This window comes from Corticium candelabrum, chromosome 11, assembly GCF_963422355.1.
Source record: "Corticium candelabrum chromosome 11, ooCorCand1.1, whole genome shotgun sequence".
Taxonomy (NCBI): domain Eukaryota; kingdom Metazoa; phylum Porifera; class Homoscleromorpha; order Homosclerophorida; family Plakinidae; genus Corticium; species Corticium candelabrum.
In genome coordinates, this window is record NC_085095.1 from 130,407 (window position 1) to 149,665 (window position 19,259).

The 19,259-nt window shown below is 43.4% G+C and overlaps 3 protein-coding genes across 4 annotated transcripts; 1 reads left to right on the forward strand and 2 right to left on the reverse strand.

Moving 5' to 3' along the window:
- The first annotated feature begins 4 nt into the window (after positions 1-4).
- Positions 5-8,773, forward strand: LOC134186755 (uncharacterized). Of its 2 annotated transcripts, none has more exons than XM_062654807.1 (13): positions 5-82; positions 722-1,117; positions 2,115-2,369; positions 2,524-2,611; positions 2,677-2,755; positions 2,818-2,867; positions 2,937-2,994; positions 4,357-4,458; positions 4,544-4,608; positions 4,665-4,725; positions 4,789-4,837; positions 4,902-8,299; positions 8,370-8,773. In XM_062654807.1, exons 1-13 carry the CDS (start codon positions 50-52, stop codon positions 8,482-8,484), a joined length of 4,749 nt encoding a protein of 1,582 aa, XP_062510791.1. In that variant the 5' UTR covers positions 5-49; the 3' UTR covers positions 8,485-8,773. The 2 variants fall into 2 exon arrangements, with proteins under 2 accessions (XP_062510791.1, XP_062510792.1); XM_062654808.1 differs by having other exon boundaries at positions 2,707-2,755.
- A 3,191-nt stretch (positions 8,774-11,964) lies between these two features.
- Positions 11,965-13,879, reverse strand: LOC134186453 (ATP-dependent DNA helicase PIF1-like). Its single transcript, XM_062654427.1, has 4 exons — positions 13,768-13,879; positions 13,075-13,697; positions 12,475-12,970; positions 11,965-12,384 (listed from the first exon to the last, which is right to left on the reverse strand). Exons 1-4 carry the CDS (start codon positions 13,801-13,803, stop codon positions 11,965-11,967), a joined length of 1,575 nt encoding a protein of 524 aa, XP_062510411.1. The 5' UTR covers positions 13,804-13,879.
- Positions 13,880-13,934: 55 nt separating this feature from the next.
- LOC134186454 (uncharacterized) lies at positions 13,935-17,652 on the reverse strand. The gene is made up of 9 exons (XM_062654428.1): positions 17,555-17,652; positions 17,282-17,350; positions 17,148-17,216; positions 17,016-17,084; positions 16,881-16,949; positions 16,749-16,817; positions 16,217-16,682; positions 14,050-16,137; positions 13,935-13,982 (listed from the first exon to the last, which is right to left on the reverse strand). The coding sequence occupies exons 1-9, from the start codon at positions 17,650-17,652 to the stop codon at positions 13,935-13,937; spliced, it is 3,045 nt and encodes a 1,014-aa protein (XP_062510412.1).
- Positions 17,653-19,259: the final 1,607 nt, after the last annotated feature.

The window sequence follows — 19,259 nt, forward strand, 5'->3', positions numbered from 1 at the left end:
ACGATTTGTTTACTGCAGCGCAATCTTCCGGAGGCGCCTCGAGAGCACGATGTCGTTGCTATCGGTTCACAGGAAACCTAAGGTGAGCAGAGTACGAAGCGAAACGGATAGGATGTCGCCTAGTTGACTCATTTCGATCGTATCTCGTCCGGTTTGCCGATAAATTTCGCTAGACGCCCAAGAATGCACTGAATTCAGGCGACAGTCAGACTAGAGTGGCGTTTGTAGGCAGGAAGTGTAGAAAGGCTCAACAGTAGAGCTGCACCACAGCCCATAGAATCCTAACCCTGACCCTAGCCGTAGAATTATAATCCTAACCTCTAGCCCTAGCCATACTAGCTAACTCTAGACCTAAAATTGTACTAACGCTAATGTAAACCTAGACTTAACGCTAACCCTAACCCTGTCTTCTGAACCCGCACGCTGTGGTGCGATTTTTCAATGGCTAGTTTATTGTAGTGCTCCAGGGTCTCCTCTGACTGTCACACGTGACCCTTCAAACAGCCTGTGACATTGTAACAGGAGTTTTCAAAGTTTGAGGGGCCAAAAATTACAATGTTGTGCAAGATATCGATAGCCACGCTGTACTGCATTTGGGAGTGTAGAATGCAGTGAGTCAAGAAAATTACTGGGGGTCATGCATGGCTATAGCTCTGGCCTCACGACGGTAGCTACATGTGTGCATACGTTAACAGTCAATAACAATTTGCTCGTCTTCTAGATTCGCGCACTGCACGGTTCACAGCTGCAGCACTATCTTGGCAGCTTCAGAGACTCGGACGTCTCCCAGCTGCGAAGGGAACAATCACCGGCCGCTAATTCGCAGAGTGGGAACTCCCCTTCGGCGGTCAGGAGATCTACGTCTTCCGTCAGTGTGCAGGCGTCATCTCATCGCAAACGCAAGGGCCCGTTTTCGTCGTCCGAATTGCAAGCTCCATCGTCGCACGTTGTGTCGGCGACGATCAAGGTCTATGCGAATGTCCTGCATCCGGACGTTCTCTACAAGACGGCGCATGTTTCGCACTCGACGGCGGCGGCGGATGTGGTGCGAGAGCTCATAGACAGATATGCTGTCAATGTGGAAGACAAGGATCCCACCCGGTTTTGTTTGGTTGAGGTGAGAAGGCAGTTCTTAGTAGTTACTACTCAATCAGAATAACTGGTGATATATGGAGTGATATGTGGAATGATGTCATTCATGATACTCTAGATATAATGGATAATAGAGTTGTTATGATGGAAGCACAATAACTTCTAGGGAACATTGTTTTGGTAGAGAGGAAAGTATGTAGGACCTCTGCAGAGGGTTTGATAAATACAAACAGTATAAATACAGCACACTTAGCTACTACAGTACAGCTAGTACTGAGATCGGACTATAATCTGGTGTAAATAGAGGGTGAGATGAATTAATTAGTGGTGTTACAGTGGATCTTTGCTTCAAATCGGAACAAACTACTGTACTATATATGATGGCCAGAAGTTAGAGGTACACTCCTACTTTTCTGGTCACTTTACTTGCCTCTAAGCAAAAGTGAAATGAAGGCATTTTAATAAAGTATTAAAATTTTAGTACTGTTTATTATAGTTCTCGATGAATGGCTCTATGTATGCTAAACAAGTTTTTGTTGTCTTCTACTGGCGGTAGACACTAATGCAGCTTGAGGTTTGCATTTGATATCTGCAAGCTAGTTAGAGGACTGAGAAACTCTTATCAGAAGCGAATTTAGAGTGACAGTCAAGTCTTTCAAAATCTAGCTCTTTGCAAGCTAGGGTTGGGAGGAAATCACTCTTTGAGGCTCAGTCTTTATTATAGCCAGAGTATTCAAAGACGAGTACAGTGAACATCAGATTTGCTCAACTTTGTATTTGAAATAACTTGTATGTGTGCATGCTACTGCATAATAACCTTGTCTCGTAGTTATTCTAAATTTGACAAGGTTGTTGAGGGATCAGTTGTATATGCAACTGAGTTACTAATTTTTCGTCCAATAGATGTTCATTGTTCTTGGCATTTTAAATAATCAATAAATAATTGTAACTTAACACACACAAAATCAGTATACTTATTTGGAGAAAACAGTTTTGATATAAAATTTGTTGTAATTTACCAGGCTGGAAATGGTGCTTCACATATCCGAATGCTTCAAGACAATGAGCGTCCACTTTCCATTCAGGCTGAATGGCTCAATGACACCTACTGTTTCCGTTTGTGTCGAAGACCAGACTACCAGGGCTCCCTAGAAGATGCACCTGTCCACTACAAAGGAGAAATGTCCGTCACATTAACAACACCATTTCAAGGAACATACAGCTCAATTAAAGTAGACTTTGATGATGAAACAACTGCAAGTCTGTTACTTGAACAGGTAATTGACAGTTCTACCTGATGCATATGCTTGAGTGGATAAAAATAGTTGAATTGTGTGTGTGTGTGTGTGTGTGTGTGTGTGTGTGTGTGTGTGTGTGTGTGTGTGTGTGTGTGTGTGTTACATTGATTGGCATGCGTGTAATGTATAACAGGCTTTGTTGGAGTATGACGTATCTCTGGATCCTGTGCTGTTTTGTTTGCACGAGATGTGGATTGAAGAGCCAAGTCGAAGAACAAAGAGTAGGTTTAAAGCGTATCCATGATCAATTGCAATTCTGTTATGATTTTATGTGTTTGTTGTACAGAGAGGCAGTTGCATGATTCTGAATTGATAGTGAACGTAATGCCAAGGGTGGCGATAGGTAGAGTCACTCTGCATCTCAGGTGGAGCACCTTCACATTTTTATGAATAGGAAGCTCATGTGACTTGTTTGTTGTATTTGCAGAAAGAAAACTATTCGTAAAGAAAAGGTCAGAGTTCGTCATCCATCATCAGGTCTGTGTAACTGCTGTGTTGTAAGTGGGTGCGATGTCGTTTATTTGTTTGAATTCTGTTTCTCAACAGAAAGCACGACAAGTGTAGCTACTCAGGCTAGCAGTGTTGGGTCATATGGTGATTTGAGGTATGCGCGCGCGCGCACGCACACACACACACACACACACACACACACACACACACACACACACACACACACACACACACACACACACACACACACACACACACACACCTTGAAACCTTGAAATCAGACGTCATAACATGACGATACCGTCTCATCATACTGACAACATTAGAAGCGTGTAGGCTACCGCTAGGGGAAAACTTTCTTCTCCTGGAACTGTCACGTTTGTGACGTTTGAAGTCCCCAGGTCTTCTAAACTTCTTGTACATTTTGAATAAACTATAGCATGTTGAATAGACGTTTCATAATGATTCTTTCTTTCTGTTTCCTTTTCTGTTGTTCTTTTAGTAATTTGTTGTTTCTTCTTTGACTCAAATTTGCTGTACAACTATATATACCAAGCCTCTCTATCTTGAGCTGTCTCAAACCAATCTGTTTGCATATTAAATTCCTTTAGGTCTCTGTGTATTCTATCTTTCCAGCGTAACTTCGCAAAATGAAAAGGTCTTTTGCTGGTACCAACCAAAGAGAATACGTTTGGGCACTCTATAGACTCAGCCATTCTGCTAGTGTGCCCCAACCACCATAGACGTTTAGGCATCACTTCTTCTTCAATAGTCCCTTCCATACTAAATTTGGCCCTCAACTGCGTAGAAGTAATCCTTTCTACCATTTGTTGAATTCTGGTATCTCAAGCAACGGTTATGGAATGAGATAAGGCATGTTTCTTAGCCCAAGTTTTGGCCCCATTTAACAAGGTTCCAAGTACTGTACTACAGCTTTATAAACACATTTCTTTGTGTCTACTGTCAACAACTTGTTTTGAAAAATTGACTTTTTCAATTTCCCAAAGATCTACCTGCAACTATTCGATGTTCTACATCACAGTTAATGTAAGCATTACAATGTATTACAGAGCCAAGATAGTTGAATTTGTTGACAATCTCCAAGTTTATTTTGCCAAATTTGAAATGAATGCTGTTGTTGAGAATCATAGTCACAACCAATTTAACCATCATACTCACAGTTAGACCCCATTTGCTACATACGTCAAAAAGTGTCAGAATGTGCAAAATCATCTTGTGATTTGGCTACCATAGCAATGTCATCAGTAAACTGTAGTTCATTCCAAACAGTTTTATGAAAGATTTTGATCCGAAGCCTAGTAGACGTCCATCCATGTTATACAAAATTGTAACATCATTGATCATTACACGCACGCACGCACGCGCGCACACACACACACACACACACACACACACACACACACACACACACACACACGCACTCACACGCACGCACGCACACGCACTCACACGCTCGCACGCACACTATAATAAGAGTTACATGTGTCTCTCTTAGTCGTGGTCCGTCACCATCTCCTGATTATCTTGCTGTTGCCAATTTTGACTGTGACTGGGAACAGCGGTATGACGAGAAGTCTCAGAAGCACTATTATGTCAAGTAAGACTGCATGACTTTGGTTATTTGATGTTGTTGTTTGCAGCTACATAGTATACGTACATATTATGCACTTTTGCTGCTTTAGCAAAATCACACGTGAGAGCAGTTGGATCAATCCTGCCTCTTTCAGACAGCCCAACATGGATCCCGGTATGATTGTTCTTTTTTGTGCGTTGATTGAGTGTTTAAACCAATTTTGATAACAGATTTGCCGTTCGGTTGGGAAAGAGGGTACGACAAAAGATCAAAGAGAATTTACTATATCAAGTAAGCACAACTTGTACGAGACGCTATAGGTTTCCTCTTGTAAATCCTTATGATTTTGCACAGTCATTTGACTAAAGAGACAACGTGGAAAAACCCCAATAAACGCTCTGCGGTAGGTATTTACGTGTCTCCGTTCCTAATGAGCAAAATGCATGGTTGCTTATGTAACATTATAGGATCTTCACAGTCTGGGTGGCTCACAGGGGAGAGATATGACGAGCATATCTCCTGATAGTGGTGCTTACATCGACACACCATCTCCGAGAGACGAAACAATTGATATTGGCGGAAAGTCTGCGACGAAAGAAACCAGTCCAGTTGACCGAGACGGTGACGAAGTGTTCGTACTGCAGGAGACCACTAGTTCATCTAATATTCAATCGCCAAGCGACTCGTTTCAGGCTACTGCTCAAGTAGATCCCGCGAGACGTGACGTTACATTACAGGCTGCTCAACTTGGTGAATTCGAAGAAGATTCAAGTAGCTGTAAGACAGAATCCCAGCAGACAGTCGAATCGTCTCCATCTGGTAATGCTGAAGTCAGTAGTACCAGTGATGCTGCCGCGACTTCCATGTTCTTGTGGACGCCTCAACCCGAAAGACGCGGTACATCTCCTGGAGACGAATCCGTTGCGTTCGACCGCTCGTCTTTGTTCAATCGCAGCGAGAGAACTCGTCGAAGCGCCCGACTTCGTGGTTTTATGCTGCAATCGCTGAACCAGGGAATGGCCGGTGTGATGCAAGAGATCGCACGCGAAGGACGCGGAGGATTGTGGACACCTCAAGAGAATCGACGTCGAGTTTATCCGCAAAGAGCAAAAAACATTCACACGCTGTCAACGAAAGCACGAGCTTTGGACACGAGAGACATGATTCTAGAATCTGGACGTAAAGCAGAGTCTTCCTTGACTTCTCAGAAAACGGAAAAATCGGATATCTTGGAAGACCCATCAAGGGATACCGTCGGTCAGACGAGACCGGATAGATTGACTGTTTTCCGGTTTGAAGGAAGCGAAACAGCAGAATCAGATCGGAGTCCAGAAAAGACGAGAAAGTCGCCGAGACGTCTGTCTGGTGGATCTCGATCTCCACGCGATGTATACAAAAAGTCTGTTGACGTGCAGGCAGTCAAGGCGCGAGAAGAACTGAGAAGACTCAGTCGCGGCGGAAGTCCGAGCAGCTCAACCGAGAATGAAACCGTCGACAGTGTAACTGTGGCAAGGAGTTATCGGGAAAATACACCGACAGCTCGAGTTACTCCAAACAACCACGTGTGGGGACCGAATACGGTTACGTCGGACGATCACGGTCGGGAAGACAAACAAAGTTTGCATACTTCGAGCACGCACAAGACGGCAGAAGGACCATCCCATCATGTTGGTACAGAGACATCTCATCTCCCTTTCAGTGACACACCTCAGAAGTTTCAATCATCTGTGGGCATGAGCAGTAAGATTGATAGTTCAACATCACAATTGACGCCGTTGTCTGCAAGCGAGGCGGGTAGCGTGAGTACAAGTAATGATTCTCATGTTGTTCCGTCGGCAACGGTTACCGTCGATCCGTCGGGCTCAATAATTGCTCGCGCTTCTAGCGGCGGAAAACTGCAGGCTGTTGCTACCACTGAAACAACCGAAGTGACGACTACGACTGAAGTAATGGAAATAGCATCTTCACCGCCAAAGAAAACGAGAACTACAACAACGGAAAAGAAGACTTTGACTACTGCCAAGGTTATTCCTGACGAATTAATCGACCAAGGGAACAAACAAGCGCCGACAGTATTAGAGTCGCGTAAGGACGACGATCTTGTCAAAGAAGACAAAAATGGATTGGCTGCAAGCAGAGAAGAGAACGAACTGAAGAAAACGACAGTCGCCTCGTTTTGTGTAGAGGAAACAAGCCATGTAGTGCAAGATACTCTTGTTGAAGGAGATGACGACAGTTTCTTTTTGCAGCCGAAAACTGGTAAGGAAGATGAAGTCAGTTCTAACCAAGATGTAGTAATAGAATCTAATCGAACTGAAGATGTTTGCCGACGACACACGAGTGGGAGTGAAAGCGATCGAAGCTCTTCGCTGGAACCAGAAATTGAACTCTTCTCTAGCAACTTTGTGGAGCAGAAGGAGTCTAAAGTAACGTCCAGAAACACGGAAAGCGATCCACCTTCAAATTCCTCTTTATTCACAACAGAGGATTCAAAGTCGAAGGTAAACGATAATTGTCGTGAAGGAAGAAGAGAAGATGCTAGAACTAATAATGTCGGTGATGACGACATTCCCTTTATCTCACACTTAAATCGTCGTCGTTTCAGTGCTTCTGCCGATCTGGAATCGTATTCTATCAATTCGGGATGTGATAGCAGTCCGGCACGCACGAGGAATTCGGGGTGGAGGGCGAAACTGGGAAGGTTATATGCTAGCAATGAGGACGATGAATGGGTACAGAAGAGACGACGGGGGCGAAGTTTGTCTGTAACTGCTGTGCTAGAACTCGGTGAGAAGGACGGTCAGATAGATAAGAAAGAACTCAAGGAGGAAGCACAGGATCATTTCAAAGGTCACGTCAAGGATCAGGCGAGCTCAAGCGAGAGGCAGTCGAACAAGACACCGGAGACGTTAGCACGTGAAGACAGAACAGCAAAGAGACGATCTTTTTTTGAACCGACACGAACCAGCTCGCTGTCTGTTGCTTCAGCGAGGAAGAGTGATGTGGCGAGCCTGAAGCAGGACACGAGTCCCAAACTGCAACTAAAGCCTCACATCGAAACCAAGATTCCATCTCGAATATTAGCAGAAAAGCAGTCAGCAAAACCAGCAATGAATGCCACTGCAAGCGTTTCTACCGGTTGGACAAGCAAGCCACAAGACGGAAATGAGAGGAAGTCACGGCCATTGTTTGACAGTGTGGCCACTCGTCGGCAGAAATTTGAGGAAGGAGAAAAGAAACGAGAATCGAACTTGCGGTCAAAAGAAACCCAACAACCGACTGATGCATTGAATACAAACAATTCCAATAAACTGGCGCAAGAAGAGAAGGTTCGCTTGGAAACGGTAGCTAGTAATAGTGATGAACAAAAGAATGATTTACAGAGAGACGGCAGTAAGTCGTTACAGACTGAAACGCGTGAATCTGCTGACACGCAGAAGGATGTAATGGCTGGCCGTGTTTCAAGTCTAGACAGTTCTACGCATACAATGGCCAAAGATGAAGCCTCGACTCCTACTACTAGTGATACCGTCTCGAAGCAACAAGAATCTGGGTCGGAGTCAAGAGATGAGTACTCTGCTAGAAGGAAGTTTTTCGAGCAACGAGACCGACGGGGCAAACCTGCTGAACGATCTAGTTTGCCTTCGGCATCTGTACAGCGTTCACGCTCTTTCCAGCTCCGCTCTTCGTGGTTGGCATCACCGAGAAATGCTTCTCCATCTACGAGCAAAAAGGGAAACGTCATCAACTCGGAAAAAGTCGGGAATTCTGCGGTTCAAGGAGAAACTAACAGACTCAGTCCCAACGCGAAGAAATCACCTCGACTCGGTAGGTGCAGTCCTCGTACCGGTCGGTCATCTCCCAAGTAAGTGCATGCACCATTTGTTGTCGCGGTTTTATTGGCGTTTTAGAGCGTTCTTACTTGTCGTTGTCAGATCTCCGAAAGAGAGACTGAAACAACTAGAAGCGGAACTTGAGCAAATAGAGTCAGATGTCTACAGACTGTTACCAGGGCAACCAGACCAAGTAGAAGTCAAGAATGAGGCGTAGCAATGAACATAGAACTAAAGGCATCTCGACTTTTCGGTTTTGTCTTAAATTTTGTATGGTTTAATTAGTGACAAGAAGGCGGATGAAATTTGGTTGTAAGAGTCACATTCTAGAGGCATATTCTCAGTGAAACGATGATATCTTATCGATTTGTATAAGCTGAAGATGATAATAGACATTTGCAGACGAGTTATAGACAGTTCTATATATCTTAATTGTTTTCTACAATGTCATTGAAATATAAAATGACAGCTAGCATTATAATAAAACATCTACAAATGTGCTTAAAGCGGAAGTTCGTTGCACTCAGTGGTGAAGCGTGGAGTTCGTTACTATGATCAATATAATGAGAGGTTGTAACTGGTTGAATGTTTGGTTAACAACCGTCATCTAATTACTTAACCAAACCTAGGTTATCAATCCGGATATAACCCAGAGAGGTTAATACACTGGTTAGAATCGAGATGACAATCTGAATGTCCAGTTAACAGGACAGGCTATCAATCCGGATATAATGAATAGGGAAGCACATTACAGTGCTAAACCCTCGGACGGTGTATGTAATCACATATCTCGTCAGGTGATAATGTTTTGCATACTGACTCGTCTCAACTATATATATATAAGGTTTCCAATGCATTCGTTTAGCTCAACAAAGTGCAAAGCGTCTCCAGACTTGCGTACTTACAGGTCAGTCGCTTCGTCCGACAAACAGACGCGTTGTCGTGGACAATGCACGTTCCCCTTCGCAAATTCCCGTGGAGCGCGCCAAACTTCTGCTGAAGACGACACTAGTGATTTTTGCAACAACACTGCGGCCGCTCAGTCATTAACATCGAAAATTCAAGCTGTCAGACTGAAGAACCACTATGCCGAAACACCATGGAACAAGCAAAATGTTACAATTTAGGTACACCTACAGGTACCGCATGGCGCCTGAATCCAGTACTTTCGCTTTCTAGACGCCTGGTAGTTGGTGGGAAAAACATGCACGTGCAAATGTAGACTAGGCGTTGTTTCTATGTGCTAAACCCTTATGTAAAGCAAAGAACCCTTATGTAAAGCAAAGGACTAAACACCGTGTACAGGACAGACGCCCGATGGCCGAATTCTCCTTAACAGATACCAAACAGAGGTGGAGCCTTATGATGACATCACGTTCGTCTATTGGTCGGTAATGATACCACTTCTCGTCTATTGGTCGGAATAGCTTCATTTGCATCTGCGCTAATTGAGTATGGATATGGTCGTACGTACGGTCGCACGTCGGACGACTACTATACCCTTAGCCCGGATATCCAGGCCTCGGGTAACTAGTAAATGCTCGGTTAGCATTGTGTTTGGCGAGCGATGGTGTTCTGTCTTTACCAATTCGCGTAACAATGGTTGCGTTACTTAGCAATAGTTTTTGTCAAACAAACCCGGGAACTCAGGAAACAGACTTTCAGTTGCTCTTCTAAAGTATTTTGCGTTCAATTAACCGATTCAGGCGTTCAATTATCCGTTGCTTACGGCTGTTGTGCAACTAAATAGTTGGGCAGCTGCTCAAATATCATCATTCATCAGCTGTATAGACTCAATAATTTGTAATTAATCTCTACTTTAGCGTGAATTTTTAGCGTGTGTTGTACGATAATTTTCTTTGCACTAATCTTGGTGTCCCACGTTTCCGCGGATGTCTAACTAAGCTGTTGTGAGCGAACTAAATCTACATATCTAGGAAGCCTACAACAACGCCTTGCTTCGTCAATCGTGGTGTAATCCGCACACTTTGTAAATCGCGCGTCTTGCGTGATACCATGCAACAGTCCATCATGCGTCGCAGCAGGTTTTTAGCTAATCAAGAGCTCGAATTTCACTACTTCACTTTCCCACCTTTCTTGAATCAATCATTTATTGTTCAGCTGAAACGTGAGTGAGCATCCTAGAAAGACGTCATGAAAGAAATGTGCGACTAAAATAATTATTTCTATATTTGTTACTTCTAATTAGGACAGAACATCGGATAATTGAATGCCCGAATCGGATAACTGAACGGCCAATTCGGATAATTGCTTGCCTGAATCGGGTAACTGAACGCCGAGTTCAGATAATTAAACGCAAAACACTATAGTTGTCTTCAATTCTTCGTTCACGCTTCAGTCGTCTCACTCGTTTACTGAGATAGTCGCGTAACAATGATCGCATAGTCACGTGACAATGGTTGCGTAGCAATAATTTCTATCAAAGTAACGCGCGCAAACTCAAAAAACAGACTTTTCTCTTCTTTTAGCTTTTCTTTTTCATTCCGTTTGTCACAAATCAGTCTCCTTTTCTCTTTAGTCGCGTAAGGGAGCAAAATCGAGAGTCGTTTGACTCTCCTCGCCAAGAAATTACAATTGAGTCGACCCCTCAAAAGAGGTCCCATGCTTCAATTTTTAGCGCATATGTTACGGAGCCAAAATTGCATTCATCTGACATCGTCGTTTTGTTGATTTGTCTTTCTGTTTTGCCGTAAATCCATGTGCTGACGTACGTATATATATAAATATATAAATATATAAATAAAATATATCTCGAGCTCAATTGACATGACAAGAGAGAGGCTCGCTTCGCTCGCCAATAAATATATAAATATATAAATATATAAATATATAAATATATAAATATATAAATATATAAATATATAAATATATAAATAAAATATATCTCGAGCTCAATTGACATGACAAGAGAGAGGCTCGCTTCGCTCGCCAACTAGTAAATGCTCGGTTAGCATTGTGTTTGGCGAGCCATGGTGTTCTGTCTTTACCTATTCGCATAACAATGGTTGTGTTATGACGCAATAGTTTCTGTCAAACAAACGCGGGAACTCAGGAAACAGACTTTCAGTTGCTCTTCTATAGTATTGTTCTTTCAATTATCCGAATCCGGTGTTCAATTATCTGAACTCGGCGTTCAATTATCCGTTGCTTGCGGCTGTTGTGCAATATCATAACTTACATAGTCTGCGGTTGGGCAGCTGCTCAAATATCATCATTCATCAGCTGTCTAGACGCAATAATTTGTAACTAGTAAATGCTCGGTTAGCATTGTGTTTGGCGAGCGATGGCGTTCTGTTTCTATTAGAGTGCATGATATGTTTGCGTTTAAGACATGGCACGTAGCCACGCCCAGCTCCTCGCAAAATCTTAGGAAGTGACGCTCCTCTAGCCGTACAGTAACATACACCCAGCTAAACCCACGACGGTCATAACCGAAAGACCGAGAGATTTTTTGCCGACTCTGTGCAAACTTTCTTTCGTAAGCTAAGTCAAAAATTCCAAACGCACTGTAGCTGATCATGCGCAGTAAGAACATCTTTCATTGCTGCGCAGCCAACGACGCTATATTTCCTGAGCGGTTGTGCACCGCGAAGATACAGTACCAGAGCGATTAAGTGTGGTTACACAATGTTTTTTTGCCTTTTGTCCCACCTTTGGTGCTCTCCTTGCTACAGCATTACAATACAATTGCTCGATTTGCTGAAGTAGCACTCAGCTGTTGCAGCCTAGCATCTTCCTTCAACCTGTCATTGAGGCGACTGCTCTTGCTAGAGGTGGCTATTCGTTGAAATGGAAAGGGAGAAACAAATAGCAAGTCGTTGAGGCGACGAACACGTGAAGATGCCACAAATGTCAACCCAGAAGCAAATTCCCTTTTTCCCACATCGATGACTACTTTATTGATTGTCATACCTTGGGCCTTATGAATGGTGATAGCCCAGGCTAGCTTAAGAGGCAGCTGAAGGCGAGAACACTGTTGGCTGGTTGAGAACCAGCTGCGACGAAGTGGAGTGATCGGGACAGTGCCGTCTGGGAGAGTAGGACCTGTGTAGTTGTCAAATTTTACGGTTACTGCTACAGGCAATTGCGGCGGATTCTGGCCATCCATATAACATATTGCAACTACTGTGCCAATGGCGCCATTTACCAAGCCAACTTCAACCCATAAATTGGCAGTAAGCATGACACGGGCTGCATGAGCAATGCAGACAATCGGCTCCAATCCACCTGCATCATCAGCCGAGGCCTTGCATGTATCTGCACCTGAATTGAAAGCCTTGATTGTGGCTACCGGGTAGTCACTCGCACGCAGCTTGCAGGTATTGTGCTCGGCAACAGCTTCGGTAGTGGTGTATAGATGCAGGGCACCAGTAAACGGTGCAATGTCTTCCACTTCAGCTGGCGTCTGTCTCATGAGATGTCTCCAATCATCAATGGTTGACTCAGCATTTCTCAAGCGGAGAAGCAGGTTGCGGAAAATTTGTTGATCGGAATCTAGTCCAGCCTGCCTCATCACTTGATCTAGTACAATGGCACAATCGAACATACGATAGTTGGCACTTCCGAGATCAGACAGTTCTGTTCGAGACTCTGTAGTGTATAGTGGAAGATCCATGACAGGAGGTAACTGACCCCAATCACCAATAAGTAAGCAGGAGCATCCACCGAAGAGTTCAGCTGCTCTGTAAGTAAAACAAAGTTGATAATATAAATGTAATTCAATCTATTTATAATATATATATATATATATATATATATATATATATATATATATATCTTTGCTCACCTGTGGGGAAACACCTGACGCAAGCGTCTGCCTACTTGACCAAAAAGCTTTCTGCCTACCATGGACATCTCATCAATGATGATGTATTCTACAGCTGCCAGTGATTCTTGGATGTTTCGAAGGCGGTTGCTCTCGAGCTCTTTAAAGTCTCCTTTGATGGGAAGCCCTAACAGAGAGTGGAGGGTGTAGCCATTCACATTGAATGCAGCTACTCCGGTAGGGGCTGCGACACGAAGGCCGTTTCCCAGAAGACGTTTCAAGCACTGAATGAGGTATGACTTTCCAGTTCCTGCTGTACCAGAGACAATCATTCTGAGCGGCTGCTTGCACGATGATCCATTTTCAAAATGCTCACGGACAATGTTGTAAGCATGAAGCTGGTTGCCTTGAAGTCGCTCAGGATCAGCGACCGTGTTTGTATGTTGAGGCACGTAAAACTGGCGGTGTTGAGCGATAAAGTGTGGCATTTTGTCAAGATTTTCATAAGTTTTGGCAGCTAGTGACCAGTCAACATGTCTTCTCTCATCGACTAAATTTAAAAACTGAGGTGTGTGCTGGCATAGCAGCATCCAATCCTGCACTGTGCTTGATACAATCTGGTTACTCTCCTCAGCTACTTGTTCCTATAATGTGCCAAGATTACCACAGTTGATATGCTAATTGTTTTAGACTCATTATAGAACGTAAACTTACCTCCTCTAGATTTGTTGCGCAATCTGTTCTTTCCATTGCCTCAAGTCGATGGATGTCATCTGCAAGGGATGGTGGAGAAGCACCCGATTGAAGAAAGAGGGAATATGCTGCAGCATAGTTGTCTACCCCTTCTAGAAGTTGCTCCAGTTGTCGAAACGGCTGGTACATCATGAGCTTCTGCTTGCAATATTGCTCATAGTGTGAACCACTTGGATCTGGGGAGAAGTAAGGACGAAAGATCACCACAACATCCTTTCTTCTTTGTATAAGACCATCGACTACCCTTTTTGGAATTCTGTATTTCTGAATGAACTGCAAGAAAGTGAGATCTTCAAACTGTTCAGTGGTGGGACGGGCAATATAGTGATCTACTTGGGAGTCGATGGTTACAGCTCTGTTGGTGTCTAGTTTGCTATCTACTTCCCGAGATCCATCCAGGCTCAGAGTGACAAAATCACGCGATGCTCTAAACATGGGCAGCTGCAAAAGTAGGTGACATGTTTCTTGTGCAGAATAGTCTCTCTGTCCAACACTACTAATCAGAAGTTTCTGCACTATTTTTAGGGGCGTGGCATCATCTTTAAGGCCCTTCATGATGTGGTTGTAGACTTCCCTCAAGGCTTTTGAGCGGGGTTCACTTTTGGTTGCATATTTAGCTACATACTCAATAACTCTATGTCTCGATACCATATACTGCATGTCGACATTGGCTCTCCAAGCAGACAGCTGCACGGGGTTGTAGCTGTTGAGGAGAGTGTCATTACGTGCAGTCTGTACATGCAGCTCTCCATTCTCGGTAACAATAGCTGTCGCTGGCTGCAGTTGTTTTGGGTAGCCAAATCGACATTCTTGCTGGCCATTCCTCTTCTTGAGACAGTAAGCTGGTGAGCATCGTGTATGTCTTTGGCGTGTAGCTATCAGGTCTATTAAGTCTACTTTGAGGTCTGCCACTTCCGAGTATAGTTTGTTGCAAACATGTTGAGGCTTAGTTTTTGGAGGCGGGGCATCCTCAGCATTGCTCCCATCAGCTGCAATGCTTGGGTTTATGGTGCTAATGATTTTGTCAACAAAGCTGGTGATCTCTTCGGTTGCTGAAATAACATCAGAATCGTTTTCACAGGCCAGCAACTGCTCTACATTTGGTGCGTCCTTAAACCATGCAACACCATGTACGTGTGGACTTCCGCGATGCTGCCACTCAAACCTGAACCAGTAGTCAGTAGTCCCAAGGATATCCACATAGAATGCATCTATGAACTTGCTGATGCGATTATAGAAGTAGAAATCAGCAACGGCCGGATTTTCTGACATTGCAGAGCTGCGACTGGAAGAGCAATCTGAGTTGTCGGGGCAGATGAGACGAGCCAGCTCAGGCCACTGTGCATCTGCAGCACTGTGGGTAAAGAAAATTGTGGGCAGTCCTAGAGTGTCAACCATGGAAATAAGCCTTGTCCTCTGCTTAAACCAGTATTGGCTCGTACCACGCAGGCTGCTGGCATAGTGCAACACGCGATTGCTAAAGAGTTCTCCTGTACAGCCAACCATGTCTTTCAGTTCTTCCAGTGACAGACGAGCATCTTGTGGATGCTGGTTGATAAAAATTCTGCCACTTTGCAGTGCACGCCACCTCATCTCAGTGTTCAGTGCAAAGTAGCGAAACCGTGGGTGTTTGGCAAACTGACCCTCTCCATACATCATCAGATGTTTAAAGTAGTTACCAATGGTTACTGCACGTTGTCGCGGGGCCACAAAATCGCCAGCACCAGTGGGAAGTAGTGTGGGGAAGGCACACGAAATGTAACCCTCGGTGGTGAACTCGTTGACAGAAGATGCACCTCTTGAAGGCCAGGGCACAGTTTTTTTGCAAGTCGATGACAGGCGCTCTAGTATAGAATTTTTAATACTTTCCTGCTCGGTGATCTTTCTGGCTGCAATTGGCACGAATGTGCCAATGTCATTGGGGTTCTCGTCGTTCACAGGTTGCTCGAGATCTTGTTGGTCATCAAATATTGTTTGTTCAACTGTGCAGAGTCCAGTCAAGTCTCCGTCAGTAGGCAGTTGTCTTACAGCAGCATGATCTACTTCAATGTTGTGGTAGAACTTGTTGTGCTGTTTCAGCCACAGGAGAGCACGCAAAACTACCGATCTTCTTACTTTGAAGTCACGATGGGAGTTGTCATACCCTTCCTTTCTCACGACAAGGACATCTAGATCACGTGGAAGTCTCGGCAAACTGGTAGCTAAGGTAGTGATGTTTTGTGGCAAGTTGATGACGTTACCCCTGTAGCCGTACTGTCCATACCGAAGTCGGTAGACTGACATGAGAGGCATCACTGCTGAGATCAGCATTTCCTCTGCTTGTGATAAACCCTTTGTTTCATGCAATTAAAAGTGATAAAGTCATTTTCATGAAACATGTAACTATCGTGTAGTAGTAATACTCACTGACCTGTAGTTCAGGTGGAACTGGTCCAGGACTCAAGTTGTTTGCAGCAGAGTAGAGTTTTGGAGAAAGTTTGTCTCGACTACATCTAATGCACTCGTGTTGCGAAGTCAGCTTCATACTTGGAAATTTTTCCAGGCAAGTAGAACATGTGCAAATCTGTATGGAACACATTTCGTGATGGAATTTTATCATCTTTTCGTAAACATGCCTTTGTTCTATGAGGGGGAGGCTTATCTCTTGGCAATCTCCTCTGTTTTGGTGTAAACTTTCAAGTCTTTCAGCTCTCTCTTGAGAAGACTCGGTAGCCAGTCTCTGGTGTTGAGCAAGTTTCATGCGCTCTAGTCTCGCAGCTCTCGTTTCAGATGACTCATTTGCCAATCTCTTCCTCATGCCCTCCAGCCTGGCATCACTCTCTTCAGCTGACTCATTGGCCAACCTCTCACTCTGCAGAGCACGTGCATGCTCCAACCTGCAGAGATATAGCAATAAAGGTTTGAGTGTTCAAGTTAGAGTTGATTCACTATACATAGCTGACCTGGAACCTCTCTCGTGAGCTGACTCTTTAGCCAGTCTCGCAGTTTGTAAAGCACGTAAATGCTCCAACCTGCAGAGGTAGAGCAATAATATTTGAGTGGTCTGGTTATCATTGATTCACTACATAGCTGACCTAGCACTTCTCTCTTCAGCTGACTCATTGGCCAACCTCTCACTCTGCAGATTACGGACATGCTCCAACCTGCAGAGATATAGCAATAAAGGTTTCATTGGTCAAGTTAGACTTGATTCACTATATACAGCTGACCTGGAATCTCTTTCTTGAGCTGACTCTTTATCTAGTCTCGCAGTTTGTAAAGCACATAGATGCTCCAGCCTGCAGAAGGAGAGCAATAATATTTGAGTGGTCTGGTTACCATTGATTCACTACATAGCTGACCTAGCACTTCTCTCTTCAGCCGACTCATTGGCCAACCTCTTACTCTGCAGATCACGGACATGCTCCAACCTGCAGAGATATAGCAATAAGGTTTTATTGGTCAAGTTAGAGTTGATTCACAATACACAGCTGACCTGGAATCTCTGTCTTGAGCTGACTCTTTATCTAGTCTCGCAGTTTGTAAAGCACGTAGATGCTCCAGCCTGCAGAGATAGAGCATTAATATTTGAGTGGTCTGGTTAGTTGGGTTATTACACTGTTGACCTAGCAGTTCTTTCTTGAGGTGACTCCCTGGCCAACCTCTGGAGTTGGAGAGCACTCATGCGCTCTAATCTTAGTGCTCTTTCTTTAGGCGTCTCTGCTCGCCTCTTTGCTCTGTCTCTCTCATTTCTCTTCGCTAACCTTGCCTTTCTCTGTTTGCCTGACTCCGCTCTTCTTCTAGCTTTGTCTCTCTCATTTCTTTGGTGAAGTCTACCTCTCCTCTCTTCTTCACTTTCCAACCCATGACCCGCTCTATCTTTTTGCTTCCTTTTAGGCCTACTTACTGTAAGTGCAGAAATTTTCATAAGCATGCGATTTAAGTTACTAAGAAATATTACATGAGAGACAATTTAGCGTTCCAGATTATTAATTAATATATTAGTGTTTCCATTTCATTGTCCGGGAGTCGGCGTTAAATTACCGTATTATCTCTAACATAAAATGTCCTTCTTAATTATTTTTTTAAATTGCCTGATAGAAGTGTCTGTATTAGAGACTGCATTTGTCACAATTTCAATGTTGTTTAATTAACTCAACTGTGCTTACTTAACAATAGAAATTTAGCTATCATTTATTGCCATCCTATTGAATACATTACGTTTGACTGCTGGTAATAAGCTTGTACTACGTGAGACGAATGCTTTTACTGAAGACTAACTTTATTCTTTGGATGACGCACTGTATTGGAGACTTGTGTTTACGTTAGAGGTAATGAATGGCTTATTATTGGCTGTAGTTAGTGCAATTTCTGTGTGTGTGTTGCGTATGTGCTATGTGTTTTACTGACCCACTGTACTATAGACTTGCAAGCTGTAGTACAATGAAATCTATTATGCCGTCTGGTTTGTAAAGTCTGTTACAAGTACCGGAAGCAAACTCTGCTTCAGAAGTACTTAGACCATCACGGCTGTCTAGAAAGAAGACGTGACGTTATGAAGGATCCGAGTAGATCTCAGAAGTACTGTTTTCTGTAGTGCTGTTTTCTGTAAGTGCTGCAGGTTCTCATGACCTGGAATAATGTCCAGCCACCGTGCAATACCTGCTAATACATTATTATTATTTATTATTATTATTATTATTATTATTATTATTATTATTATTATTATATTACTATATCATTATTATTATATTATTATTATATTATTATTATATTATTATTATTATACGGTATTTGATTCAGGCCATCTATTATTCAAACTGCATGGCGATCAACTCGGGCGAGTAATCATACATAATTGCGCTTACCAATTACGGTTGTCAAATTAGAGCAACTAAATTCATGTTAACGTGCATGCTTATTATCGTTCGGTGGTTTGGCAGCTGGTGAAATGACATCGGTCATCTGTTTCTACGCAATAATTTGTAATACTGTACACTGTCTTTAATTAATTAATACATTATCTTCAAAGTTATACCTATCGTTGTGGCAGCTTCTTGATCATAGCATAGCAAACGGACCGTTTAGTTTTATTAGTCGCAATGAAGTCAGCCTCTAGTGTCTAAGTTCGCGGTGTAATGGAGGGTGCTGCATATTCTCTAGTCCGCGTGTCCCGCTTTACACACATGCAACATGCACTTCCACACTTGTCGGAACTAAACGCTTCGCTAGCAGACAAATACCGATCGCTGTCTACTATTACCTACACAATATTAAAAATATTTAAAACAGACAATTTAGAACTCGGCCTTGTAATCGCAGACCTGTGTACGTGCAACCTAGAGTACTGTACCTGTACATGGTATGTACACTATAACTACAGTACATAGAAATTATCTTGCGTGTGCAAAACCGCAGTAGCAGATGTCATGCAGTAATTAGTGACACTGCCTACGGTATACAGATTTACAGCT

What these genes read in the sequence shown, in the direction of transcription:
- LOC134186454 (XM_062654428.1), bottom strand. Translation starts at nt 17,652, where the DNA reads ATGGGTTGGAAAGTGAAGAAGAGAGGAGAGGTAGACTTCACCAAAGAA. An exon ending in GCTGAAGAGAGAAGTGCTAG is followed by an intron (nt 17,085 to 17,147) that starts GTCAGCTATGTA and finishes CTCCTTCTGCAG; the next exon opens with GCTGGAGCATCTATGTGCTT. An exon ending in CAGTTCCACCTGAACTACAG is followed by an intron (nt 16,138 to 16,216) that starts GTCAGTGAGTAT and finishes CATGAAACAAAG; the next exon opens with GGTTTATCACAAGCAGAGGA.
- LOC134186755 (XM_062654807.1), top strand. Translation starts at nt 50, where the DNA reads ATGTCGTTGCTATCGGTTCACAGGAAACCTAAG. An exon ending in CAAGTCTGTTACTTGAACAG is followed by an intron (nt 2,370 to 2,523) that starts GTAATTGACAGT and finishes AATGTATAACAG; the next exon opens with GCTTTGTTGGAGTATGACGT. An exon ending in GCCAAGTCGAAGAACAAAGA is followed by an intron (nt 2,612 to 2,676) that starts GTAGGTTTAAAG and finishes TTTGTTGTACAG; the next exon opens with AGAGGCAGTTGCATGATTCT.
- LOC134186453 (XM_062654427.1), bottom strand. Translation starts at nt 13,803, where the DNA reads ATGGAAAGAACAGATTGCGCAACAAATCTAGAGGAG. An exon ending in GCGCAACAAATCTAGAGGAG is followed by an intron (nt 13,698 to 13,767) that starts GTAAGTTTACGT and finishes GGCACATTATAG; the next exon opens with GAACAAGTAGCTGAGGAGAG. An exon ending in CGTCAGGTGTTTCCCCACAG is followed by an intron (nt 12,971 to 13,074) that starts GTGAGCAAAGAT and finishes TTTTACTTACAG; the next exon opens with AGCAGCTGAACTCTTCGGTG.